This window comes from Bombina bombina, chromosome 1, assembly GCF_027579735.1.
Source record: "Bombina bombina isolate aBomBom1 chromosome 1, aBomBom1.pri, whole genome shotgun sequence".
Classification (NCBI taxonomy): domain Eukaryota; kingdom Metazoa; phylum Chordata; class Amphibia; order Anura; family Bombinatoridae; genus Bombina; species Bombina bombina.
In genome coordinates this window covers 1214491930-1214505083 of record NC_069499.1, presented here as the reverse complement: position 1 = coordinate 1214505083, position 13154 = coordinate 1214491930, and the positions used below count along the sequence as shown (strand labels likewise).

General features: G+C 38.5%; 1 protein-coding gene across 1 annotated transcript in view; it reads left to right on the top strand.

Annotated features, from left to right (window-relative positions):
• LOC128664079 (sodium- and chloride-dependent neutral and basic amino acid transporter B(0+)-like) overlaps positions 1-13154 on the top strand; it is a 192865-nt gene that overhangs the window by 126028 nt on the left and 53683 nt on the right. The window contains exons 10-12 of the mRNA XM_053718760.1: positions 4534-4652; positions 5744-5843; positions 11345-11454. Coding sequence (XP_053574735.1) covers positions 4534-4652; positions 5744-5843; positions 11345-11454 — 329 coding nt within the window. The remainder of the gene's footprint in view (positions 1-4533; positions 4653-5743; positions 5844-11344; positions 11455-13154) is intronic.

Here is a 13154-nt window from a genome sequence, read left to right as displayed (position 1 = left end):
ATAATGTTATATAATTCTTACACTCAATGCAGCTTGCTTCTGCTCCAGGAGCTAGCTGCATTGAGTGTAATGGCGTGGTCAGGTCGGGCTGTTACTAGACAGCTGGCCAGATGCGCTCTGAGGGAAAACCAGACCCGCTCAGTAGAGCACAGAGGGCGGGTTTGGAAAACCCTCTTTTTTTATAAAAGTTCACCGGATATATTATGTTCTATAAAGCTAGCACTCATATAATGTTATATAATTCTGCACTATGTGCAGAATTATATAACATTATTTTTTAGGTTTACTGGCCCTTTAATAAATGTGAAGAACATTGGAAATATTCATATTTCTTGCCAGGTTAGCACACTTCAGAAAAGCAATCGGGTTGAAACGATAAACCCGAGAAAAAATAGAGAAACCTGTTGTGAGACGTTTTTATTGAATTGTTTTAAATTGATTTTAAATTAAAGCTTTTCTATTTTTTACATTTTATCACTCTGAGTTCATATATCTCCTTGGATGTTGGATATTCCACACAGAATGTGTACGGTTTGATTTGGGCTACCTCCACCTCTTTGAACCATCACCTCCACCTCTGTATCATTTGAGGTTCTGTCTGGAAGGATTGCCTGAGAGCCATAAGTCTGCTGGCCAACTTGTAACTGTCCAGTCTGCTCCCCCTGCACTGTTGAAGTGCTTGGAAATCTGTGAGTACGTTTCTAGCCTTGTTGTTTCGTTATCCTTGGTTGAAGATATCACACCATTTGGGTGCCCTTTTTTATTCTTGTCTTTTCTAGTTTGGGACTCATGTTTGCACAGGAGTTCTTTTGATGAGGAAGCGACGAACTCCACTTTCTGATCATCCCTTTGCTCACCTTTAAGTGAACTTTTTCAATTACACATCTAATCAGATCGTTTTCACTTTAGTCTGTTAATTTGCATTATTATTTATTTTATTTGTCTCACTATTTTTGGCGCATTCAGCATTTTTTTGTATTAATTTGATGCAAAAGTGAGTACAGTGACCAGGTCATTCAGTCTTTTAGACGCTTGACACATACTGTCCGTAATGGCCAGGAGTCATGGGATGTGTACCCGGTCCGGTATGAGAGTGCAGTCCCCTTCCGTGTTTTGTATATGTCTAGGGTGATTACATAAGCCTGTGCACCCTTCCCTTGTTCCCAGTTTGTTTGGATTTGAGAGCTTGCATCGTGTGGCTGTTTTAGGGTCCCAGGTATTGGAAAGAACCTTGATGTGGTACCTGGGCTTGTCCCATTTGGCCAAATGCGGTAACCAACCTTTCCATTTTTGCTTTTAAATCTTAGCTGAGAGCTTGTAAGTGAGTGCTGGACTTTCTCTGTGTGTTGTATTAATTTGTTTTGTAATTTCCCTATGGTTCTTGCACCCAGACCTGTCTGGGGTTAACTGCCTGTGACTCTGGGGACAGCACAGCTTCCTGTGAGTGCCCATGAGCACCCAGGGCTGAGCATGTTACAGGGTCATGGGATGTGTACCCAGTCCGGTATGAGAGTGCAGTCCCCTTTCGTGTTTTGTATATGTCTAGAGTGATTACATAAGCCTGTGCACCCTTCCCTTGTTCGCAGTTTGGATTTGAGAGCTTGCATTGTGTGGCTGTTTTAGGGTCCCAGGTATTGGAAAGGACCTTGATGTGGTACCTGGGCTTGTCCCATTTGGCCAAATGCGGTAACTAACCTTTCCATTTTTGCTTTTAAATCTTAGCTGAGAGCTTGTAAGTGAGTGCTGACTTTCTCTGTGTGTTGTTTTAATTTGTTTTGTAATGTCCCTATGGTTCTTGCACCCAGAACTGTCTGGGTTAACTGCCTGTGACTCTGGGGACTGGGGACAGCACAGCTTCCTGTGAGTGCCTGTGAGCACCCTGGGCTGAGCATGTTACAGGGTCATGGAATGTGTACCCGGTCCATTATGAGAGTGCAGTCCCCTTCCATGTTTTATATATACAGTGGGGAAAAAAAGTATTTAGTCAGCCACCAATTGTGCAAGTTCTCCCACTTAAGAAGATGAGAGAGGCCTGTAATTTTCATCATAGGTATACCTCAACTATGAGAGACAAAATGTGGAAACAAATCCAGACAATCACATTGTCTGATTTGGAAAGAATGTATTTGCAAATTATGGTGGAAAATAAGTATTTGCTCAATATCAAAAGTTCATCTCAATACTTTGTTATATATCCTTTGTTGGCAATGACAGAGGTCAAACATTTTCTGTAAGTCTTCACAAGGTTGTCACACACTGTTGCTGGTATGTTGGCCCATTCCTGCATGCAGATCTCCTCTAGAGCAGTGATGTTTTGTGGCTGTTGCTGGCTTTTCAACTCCCTCCAAAGGTTTTCTATGGGGTTGAGATCTGGAGACTGGCTAGGCCACTCCAGGACCTTGAAATGCTTCTTACGAAGCCACTCCTTCATTGCCCGGGCAGTGTGTTTGGGATCATTGTCATGCTGAAAGACCCAGCCACGTTTCATCTTCAATGCCCTTGCTGATGGAAGGAGGTTTGCACTCAAAATCTCACGATTCATGGCCCCATTCATTCTTTCATGTACACAGATCAGTCGTCCTGTTCCCTTTGCAGAGAAACAGCCCCAAAGCATGATGTTGCCACCCCCATGCTTCACAGTAGGTATGGTGTTCTCTCTCCTCCAAACACGACAAGTTGTGTTTCTACCAAACAGTTCTACTTTAGTTTCATCTGACCATATGACATTCTCCCAATCCGCTTCTGGATCATCCAAATGCTCTCTAGCATACTTCAGACGGGCCCGGACATGTACTGGCTTAAGCAGGCAGACACTTCTGGCACTGCAGAATCTGAGTCCCTGGCGGCGTAGTGTGTTACTGATGGTAGCCTTTGTTACGTTGGTCCCAGCTCTCTGCAGGTCATTCACTATGTCACCCCGTGTGGTTCTGGGATGTTTGCTCAACGTTCTTGTGATCATTTTGACCCCACGGGGTGAGATCTTGCGTGGAGCCCCAGATCGAGGGAGATTATCAGTGGTCTTGTATGTCTTCCATTTTCTAATTATTGCTCCCACAGTTGATTTCTTCACACCAAGCTGCTTGCCTATTGCAGATTCAGTCTTCCCAGCCTGCAGCAGGTCTACAATTTTGTTTCTGGTGTCCTTTGACAGCTCTTTGGTCTTCACCATAGTGGAGTTTGGAGTGTGACTGTTTGAGGTTGTGGACAGGTGTCTTTTATACTGATAACAAGTTCAAACAGGTGCCATTAATACAGGTAATGAGTGGAGGACAGAGGAGCCTCTTAAAGAAGAAGATACAGGTCTGTGTGAGCCAGAAATCTTGCTTGTTTGTAGGTGACCAAATACTTATTTTCCACCATAATTTGCAAATAAATTATTTCCAAATCAGACAAAGTGATTGTCTGGATTTGTTTCCACATTTTGTCTCTCATAGTTAAGGTATACCTATGATGAAAATTACAGGCCTCTCTCATCTTCTTAAGTGGGCGAACTTGCACAATTGGTGGCTGACTAAATACTTTTTCCCCCCACTGTATATATATATATAGCACCTTTTGGTTAGAACTTGAACAAAAGCTAGGAACTCCAGATGTTAGCACGCTTAAAGCTTTTGCTCAAGCAGTAACATTTTACTTTCCACTTGGATTGTGCTCGAGCAGTGTTAGTGCACCATAGTGCTAATATTTTTGCACTTCACTTGTAATCTAGGCCAGTGGCTCATTAACTCTGTGGTGGAATACACTCTCTGTGCTTCTATGAGGAAACCGAACACTAAAATAAAATGAGTGTAATGTATCCTGCCTTATCCCTGATTCATACACCCACATGCATAGTTACATACTTTGCAATTGCACTTACACTTTCTTTTTTTAACATTGTATTTTTCTACTGATATGAGTTGTTATACTTACAAGTCTATTGTACTTTATTTCACAATTAAATTAAGCATATGTAAACATTTCACAACTGTGAGAAAATACTCTTTCAATAAAGGAAAGTTGTTAGATGCTTAAAGGGACATGAAACACACATTTTTTCTTTCATGATTTAGAAAGAGAAATATCTATAAATATCTATAATATTCTATTATCTAATTTGTTTTATTATCTTGATATTCTTTGCTGAAAAGCATATCGAGATATGCTCAGTAGCTGCTGATTGGTTTCTGCACATAGAAGCCTTGTGTGATTGGCTCACCCATGTGCATTGCTTTTTCTTCAACTAAGGATATCTTAAAAAAATTAAGCAAAATAAATAATAGAAGTAAATTGTAATGTTGTTTTAAATTTGTATTCTCTATCTGAATCATGAACGAAAGATTTTGGGTTTAGTGGCCCTTTAAAATGACAAAATATACAAAATCTAAAAGGAAAAGTTAATATCTTAAAAATTTAACAAAATTGTGTGGTCTGGGCTCAATAACCAAAGAACTTTTGATGTTGCTTCTCTGTGTCAGATGAGTCTGTTTTAAGATTTATTATTTTTATAATATAAATTCTGGCAAAATTCATATTACATTTTACTTCTTTCAGAAACAATCACAACGTCAATCCAAGATGCATTTCCACAGATTATGAAAGCAAAGAGGATTCCCATCACTATTGGCTGCTGTGTGATTTTATTTTTTCTTGGTTTGGTGTGTGTTACTCAGGTAAGTGTGATGAAGTTCTGGAGCAGTTTCTACTGCAGGTGTGAATATATTTGTTAATATATTCTGTGCTGTGAATACTTCTGTACTGAAAATCAAAGAATGTGGTATATCAGAATTGATGCAATAGAGATCTACAAGCAAATGAAAGAAGAAATGAGTGGAGAGTCTTTAAATGTGACCATAAATCTTAAGCTACTTCTATCATTCTTTACATATCATAGGAACATAATCCCTTGTGTGTGTACTGTGACCCTCACTAAAGCAATGTCCTTGATTTTACCTCCTTGGCATCTGGGTCAGTGATTTAACCCTTAAGTTGTCAGTAACACTCACAGAACAGCACTTTAGATCCTTTTGAGAGGGGTTAAACACATAATATAAGTACTGCTTAAAGGGACAGTATACTATAAAATAGTTTTTACCTTAATGTGTTTCCAATTACTTTTTTTACCAGCTGAAGAGTATAAAATGTATGAGATTTGCTTTTTTAAGGTTTATTTGTGTATATGAATTAGCTGATTTTGTGTTTTGAAGCCACAACCTAATAAAATGGATTGAGTTTGTAGGTATAATCAGATCTCATTATTTTATCACATTGTGTAAATATACCTTCTTCTTTATCTTATATCTGTCCATAAACCAATCACCAATACTTGGAAAGAGAAATGTCAAATTAAAATTTTATTATTATTATTGTATTACTTATCTCTTCTATACCCCACTGGGAGTGAAATTTCTTCTGCTGACTGTGTTTACACAATTTATCTATAGCTTGGACCTGAGGCCAGAAACTTTTAGAATAGGTGGGAATACCACAGGCTAAATCTACTATTTCAAATGCCAATATAAGAGTAAAGGAAATAATTGTAAACAATTTAATACTCTCCAGCAGGTAAAGTGGATAATTGGGAACAAATTAAAGGGGATTTTTTTTTGAGTAAACTGTCCCTTTAAACTCACCAAGTTGCACGGTTGCGTGTGTTAAAATGACATGCTCTAACGAATCACTATGATTGCCCTTTAATACATAATGTAGCCTAATTCAGTTTGTAGCTCATTACATTGATTTCAACTTACATTGTTTTCCAAAGGCTGGCATCTACTGGGTAAACCTCATTGATTATTTCTGTGGGGGATGGGCACTCCTAATAGCAGCAGTTCTGGAGTTGGCAGGAATAAGCTGGATTTATGGTAAGCCATTAACAAATATAATAAACGTACTTGTTTATATTGTTCTACTTAATTAATACAAGAGCAGAAACAAGGTTCCCATTGAGGAAAAATGGTGCAGACCCTTAAAATACTTATAAAAAATTGATAAGAAAACAAAAATAATTAAAGAGGGTATCTTACCCCTCTTATAATAGTAAGGGAATTCAGCACTCTTTTAAGAAAATTTTCACCAAAAAATGTTCATTACACAAAAATGACCTCCGGTACAATGAGTGAATGAATAAAATAAAAACATCAAAGTATGGGTGGTACCACCATCTACCTTAATCAAAATGTTACAAGCGCATACATTAGAAACAGAACACATGCAAATGGATCAATAACACTATCACATGCCCATTAATATACATTTCTTGTAGCGCTATTATGATTGCAAAGTCCCACTTTAAGAAAACGCTATTATAGAGGTAAGGCGTTCAATCACATTACCAGTTAAATACAGTCATAAGCCTAGTCGTGAATTACATACGTGAATTACATACGTATCCCAGTTTCTTCACAGGTTTTAAATGACCGCAGTTATCAACCGCTCACAGGGTCCAACCTGTATATTCAGCTGATATCCGAGTCTTACCATTTTGAACATGATTTAACGCCTTAACCCTAATATAGAGTTTTCCAGAAGTGGGACTTTGCCATCATAATTGCCCTATAAGAGATGTATTTTTTATTTATATATATATATATATATATATATATATATATATATATATATATATATATATATATATATTAAATACACTTTTCAGTACTGTAGAACTAATAACTTATATCTGTCATCATTCAAACAGACCAAAACCTGTTCGAAATATATTTTGAGAGAAAAAAATTAAATAAATTTAATGTGATACTAACAGGAAGTGTCTCATTGTGTGCATCTGGGTTCTGGGACTCTATTGCCCATTGGCTGATAGGAACAGCACCCACATAAAAAAAAAAGTTTGTTCATTCTGCTAAGAAACATCATTCTTTTCCCCAAAAAGCTAAATATTGTATTTTGAAAATATTGTTTAAGATGGAACAGAAAAATGTTTGAGCATCATGTGCCTTTAAAGTTAACTCCCGTGCAGCAACACACTCATAAGTCACCAGCCTGTTCTGTATATGATTTTAACAATGTGTTTAACCCCTTTTGCAGGGGTTAAGCACAGTTATATTCAACCAACAGTGAAATAATAAAATGCTCTATCACATTCAATTATTTTCTTTTTGCACGTTTATTTCCCTTTAAGGGCTGCTCTTAGATATTCTTAAGATAGTGTTGGCAAACAGCACAAAATAAAGAAATAGAAAATATAAAAATTGATAAATAAAAAAAGATGAATACATTTTAACAGTTGACTCATGATTAAAGGAATATGAAACCCAACATTTTTATTTCATGATTCAGACAGAGCATGTGATTTAAAACAACTTTCTAATTTACTTTTTTTTTTATTTTTTATCATTTTTTCTTCGTTCTCATGGTATCTTTTATTAAAAAGCAGGAACAAAAACTTTGGAGCCGGCCTATTTCTAGAGCACTATATGGCAGCAGTTTTGCAAGAATGTTATCCATTTGCTAACGCACTAGAGGGCAACACTATTTCCTGCCATGTAGGGCTCCAGATGCCTACCTAGGTATCTCTTCAACACAGAATATCATAGCAACGAAGAAAATGTAATAATAGAAGTAAATTGGAAACTTTTTTCACAAAATAATTTTTTGGGGTTTCATATCCTTTTAAAATGCAGATAAAAACCCAGATAGAGATTTTCTGTATTATGCTCAGACCAGCAACAACAATGCAAAGACACACAAGGGATGCAGTACTGTGATGTTTGCATTAAAAAGCAAGTAAAATAACAGTTGTAGCTATTTCCATCTGTATTCCTTTATACACTGCAACAAATTGCAAAGTCTAAAGAAAATAAAACCTGCATTTCATTGATTAAAAATGCAACAATTTTAAGATGTTAACCCGGTGGTGAAATTCACTAATCAGAGAGATTGAGGTCTCAATTATGACAGTGAGCCCTTACCTAAACTCTGGGGTAGATTTACCAAGCAGCAGATGCTGCTATCTACCCCCATACTTTCTGGCTCACCGGAAATGTAAGTTAAAGGGATAGTAAACCCCAAAATTGTCTTTTATGATTCAGATAGAACATACAATTTTAAACAACTTTCCAATTTAATTCTATTATCAAATTTTCTTCATTCTCTTGTTATCCATTGCTGAAGGGACAGCATTGCACTACTGACAGGAAGCTGAAAATATCTATTTAGCCAATCACAAGAGACAAATGTGTGCAGGCACCAATTAGCAGCAGCTCCCACTAGTGTATGATATGTGCATATTCATTTTTTAACAAGGGATACTAAGAGAACGAAGCACATTTGAAAATAGAAGTGAATTTAAAAGCGTCTTAAAATGACATGCTCTATCTAAATCATGCAAGTTTAATTTTAACTTTCCTATCCCTTTAAGAAGCAGTGGTCATAAGACTGCTGCTTCTTAACTCGTCCATCATCTCTGAGGTGGCGAACAGCAATCAGCCCGATTGGATACGATTGGGTTGATTGAAACCCTCTGCTAACGGCGGGTTGTCCGTGAAATGCTTGTGCAATGATAAATGCCGACAGCGTATAAAATCTACCCCTCAGTCTTGAATGATTAGGAACAATAAACTCAAAATTGAGTTCCACATACTTTTTAATTGTGTATATTTAACCCCTTAATGACCGCAGCACTTTTCCATTTTCTGTCCGTTTGGGACCAAGGCTATTTTTACATTTTTGCGGTGTTTGTGTTTATCTGTAATTTTCCTCTTACTCATTTACTGTACCCACACATATTATATACCGTTTTTCTCGCCATTAAATGGACTTTCAAAAGATACTATTATTTTCATCATATCTTATAATTTACTATAAAAAAATTATAAAATATGAGGAAAAATTGAAAAAAAAAAAACACTTTTTTTAACTTTGACCCCCAAAATCTGTTACACATCTACAACCACCAAAAAACACCCATGCTAAATAGTTTCTAAATTTTGTCCTGAGTTTAGAAATACCCAATGTTTACATCTTCTTTGCTTTTTTTGTAAGTTATAGGGCCATAAATACAAGTAGCACTTTGCTATTTGCAAACCACTTTTTTTTTCAAAATTAGCGCTAGTTACATTAGAACACTAATATCTTTCAGGAATCCCTGAATATCCATTGACATGTATATATTTTTTTTTAGTAGACAACCCAAAGTATTGATCTAGGCCAATTTTGGTATATTTCATGCCACCATTTCACCGCCAAATGCGATCAAATAAAAAAAATCGTTCACTTTTTCACAATTTTTTTCACAAACTTTAGGTTTCTCACTGAAATTATTTACAAATAGTTTGTGCAATTATGGCACAAATGGTTGTAAATTCTTCTCTGTGATCCCCTTTGTTCAGAAATAGCAGACTTATATGGCTTTGGTGTTGCTTTTTGGTAATTAGAATGCCACTAAATGCCACTGCGCACCACACGTGTATTATGCCCAGCAGTGAAGGGGTTAATTAGGGAGCATGTAGGGAGCTTGTAGGGTTAATTTTAGCTTTAGTGTAGTGTAGTAGACAACCCCAAGTATTGATCTAGGCCCATTTTGGTATATTTCATGCCACCATTTCACCGCCAAATGCGATCAAATTAAAAAAAACGTAAAATTTTTCACAATTTTAGGTTTCTCACTGAAATCATTTACAAACAGCTTGTGCAGTTATGGCACAAATGGTTGTAAATGCTTCTCTGGGATCCCCTTTGTTCAGAAATAGCAGACATATATGGCTTTGGCGTTGCTTTTTGGTATTTAGAAGGCCGCTAAATGCCGCTGCGCATCACACGTGTATTATGGCTAGCAGTGAAGGGGTTAATTAGGTAGCTTGTAGGGAGCTTGCAGGGTTAATATTAGATTTAGTGTAGAGCTCAGCCTCCCACCTAAAACATCAGACCCCCTGATCCCTCCCAAACAGCTCTCTTCCCTCCCCCACCCCACAATTGTCCCCGCCATCTTAAGTACTGGCAGAAAGTCTGCCAGTACTAAAATAAAAGCTATATATATATATTTTTAATGATTTTTTTAAGCATATTTACATATGCTGCTGTGTACTATCCCCCCTTAGCCCCCAACCTCACTGATCCCCCCCCAAAACAGCTCTATCCCCTCCCACTCTAACTTAATGGGCGCCATCTTGGGCACTGGCAGCTGTCTGCCAGTACCCAGTTTAGAAGAAAAAAATGGTTTGTTTTTTTAATTTGTTGAAATTTTCTGTAGTGTAGCTTCCCCACACACAAACCAACCCCCCCACCCCTCCACGATCGCTTTTTGTGCTTTTGCACAAACAAGATTAGGCAGGTTTTATGAAATGATTTTCCGTAGTGTAGCGGTTCCCACCCGCTCCCGCCCCGTGCACGCGCCCGCCCGCCACCCTCCGTGCACGCGCGCGCCCGTGCGCGCCCCCGACGGTCCCGCCCCCGATCCCGCCCCCCGTGACATCACGCGGCACACCGATGGCCGCCCACCCGCCTCCCAATTCGGCTCCCACCCACCAACGATACCGGCCATCGATGTCCGGTGCAGAGAGGGCCACAGAGTGGCTCTCTCTGCATCGGATGGCCATGTGAGGTTATTGCAGGATGCCTCCATATCGAGGCATCACTGCAATAACCGGAAAGCAGCTGGAAGCGAGCAGGATCGCTTCCAGCTGCTTTCCACACCGAGGACGTGCAGGGTACGTCCTCAGGCGTTAACTGCCTTTTTTTTGAGGACGTACCCTGCACGTCCTCGGTCATTAAGGGGTTAAACACATTTTGGTTTAGTTAAAAAATGCTGCTTTACACACAAGTGTCCAAAGGGCTAATTTTGTATAACCAAGGTTTTGTATAGGTGAGACTGAGCCATAATTAGGAATACTCGTTTGTTACACTGATAAACAGTTGTACCAGGTTATAACAACTGGTGTTAGAAGTTCCTAGTGATAGTGAGCCCCTACTATTCAATGAGATGCTAATACTGCACCCTCACTTAGTAGTAACAATTTAATTGTTATACAACCAAAGTTTGCTGTTCTTATAGGTGCGGTTTGTGACTATGGAAGACATGATCTAGATTCAGTAATATTTTACCCCAAGATTCTAACTCCCAAATTGTAGGATGCATAAATGTTTAAACTCATCCCTCGTCACATCAGGGAGTGTTCCACAGTGAAAGATACTGGTATCATAAAACCCTCTATAAAGCCTTATAGCAAAAATAAATAAACACCCTCTATAAAAAATCCACTCTAATATATGCAAAAAAGAGAAACAGTTAATTGTATCTATGGGAACTACAGTTTCAGATATAAATTGCATGATAGCATGCAAAATGCATAAGGGAATTATATACTGTATTTAGTGTATTATAATTTTTCAACTTTTTTTTTTGTGGCAGGTGCTAATCGATTCATAAAAGACATAGAAATGATGATTGGTGAGAAGCACTGGATTTTCTGGTTGTGGTGGAGGTTTTGTTGGTATTTTGTATCTCCTTTGCTATTGGCAGTAAGTTATTTATGTGAAATGTCCCCAAAATTGTTTTCTGTCAAAACAATATTTTGTTTTTAAGCTACTTATGGTATGATGATATATGATACTGACTCTGTGCTATAACTTTTTCACCACTACTGCACACCACAGTCAGATCTTGATTTTTCTCTTCAGCACATGTTATTTAAAGGGACATTGAATGTTTTGTATTTAAAAGGATAAAATTAATAGTTGTTTACTTTTGTATTGAAACAAACAGGAAATTCATATTGCATACATGTATTCATTGTACATTGGCTGAGAGTGTCAGCTGCTACATCTATATGAGTTGACCATCTTGTTGTATACGCAGTTCTGGCCTGAATAACTTCCTCTACCATTCATATAATACATTTTGAACTGTGATCCATACAGAAAAATAATGGGATATTTCTTCCCTATATGCACAGCTGAGAAAAAAAAAGTTTCAGTTACTCAGGCCCTGGTGTTGTTTCCTTGTTTCCTAAGAGAAACTGCATGAACCATAAGATTGTGCTGTTTGTTTTTTGTTTTTTAAACCCCTTCCCGCTGTTAGGACGTTCTATGCAATCCTAACTGCATTGGGCTTTAGCGCCGTTAGGACGGCAAAGAACGTCCTACCCTTTGGGCTGTCCTGAAACCTTAGCCACTTCCTATATGGAATTGCGGGCTGGTGGGCGTGCCTAGCATCATAGGCACTCTCTCCCTGAACCAATCCCATCATTGAAATCACGGATTGCATGAACAATTGAGTGATTTCAATTTTTACTCATTTGTTTACATCATAACTGTGATGAGAGCAGGATGTGATGTCACTAGTTGGGGGCGGGGCTTAGGTCCAGTAGTCTGTGTCGCAGTTAGTTAGTGAAATCAACCTGACCAGATGTATGTTACTGTGCTCTGTAATAAAATAGAGTTGTACCATCATTGCTGTGTCCTGCATATGTCCTGCATCTCATGACATGGTGTCAGAAGTTCTGGACTGTGCTTCTGTTCCTGATCGATTGCAATGTCAAAGTTTACCCCACCTGAGCCTTTTGACTTCTCTCAGCCTGCAGCTTGGCCCACATGGCGTCAGCGGTTTCAGCGCTTCAGGATTGCTTCCAAACTGAACAAGGAGAGTGGTGAAGTACAAGTTAATTCTCTTTTATACTCTATGGGGAAAGATGTGGAGCCAGTGTTCAATGCTTTTACTTTCCAAGAAGGGGAAGAAGTTAACTTTGATATAGTTATGCCTGGCCAGAGATCAAAGATGCAGAAAATGTAACAGAATGGGCCATTTTGAAGTGGTGTGTAAAACTGAATACATTAAGGAGATGCAGGTGGATAGTGACCAGGAGGGTCAAGAAGTGTCTTTTGTGGGGTCCGTTGTGGAACGGAAAAGCTCAGAGGAAGATTGGAAAGTTACTTTTACTGTAATGGGAGCCAAAGTTGATTTTAAGATTGACACAGGAGCAGATATCACTGTAATGTCTTTTGCTGAATTTATGAAACTGCCTCGACAGCCCCAGCTGGTGAAGGTTACTACAAATGTCCATAGTCTTGGCGGCCGCATTGATTGTGTGGGGAAATTTCTTGCCAGCTGTGAGTACAAGCAAAGGAAGTTCACCATGTGGGTGCATGTGATCCGAGGTCAGTGTGTTAACAATTTATTGAGCAGAAAAGCAGCCTGTGACTTGGGCCTCGTGGCCAGAGTG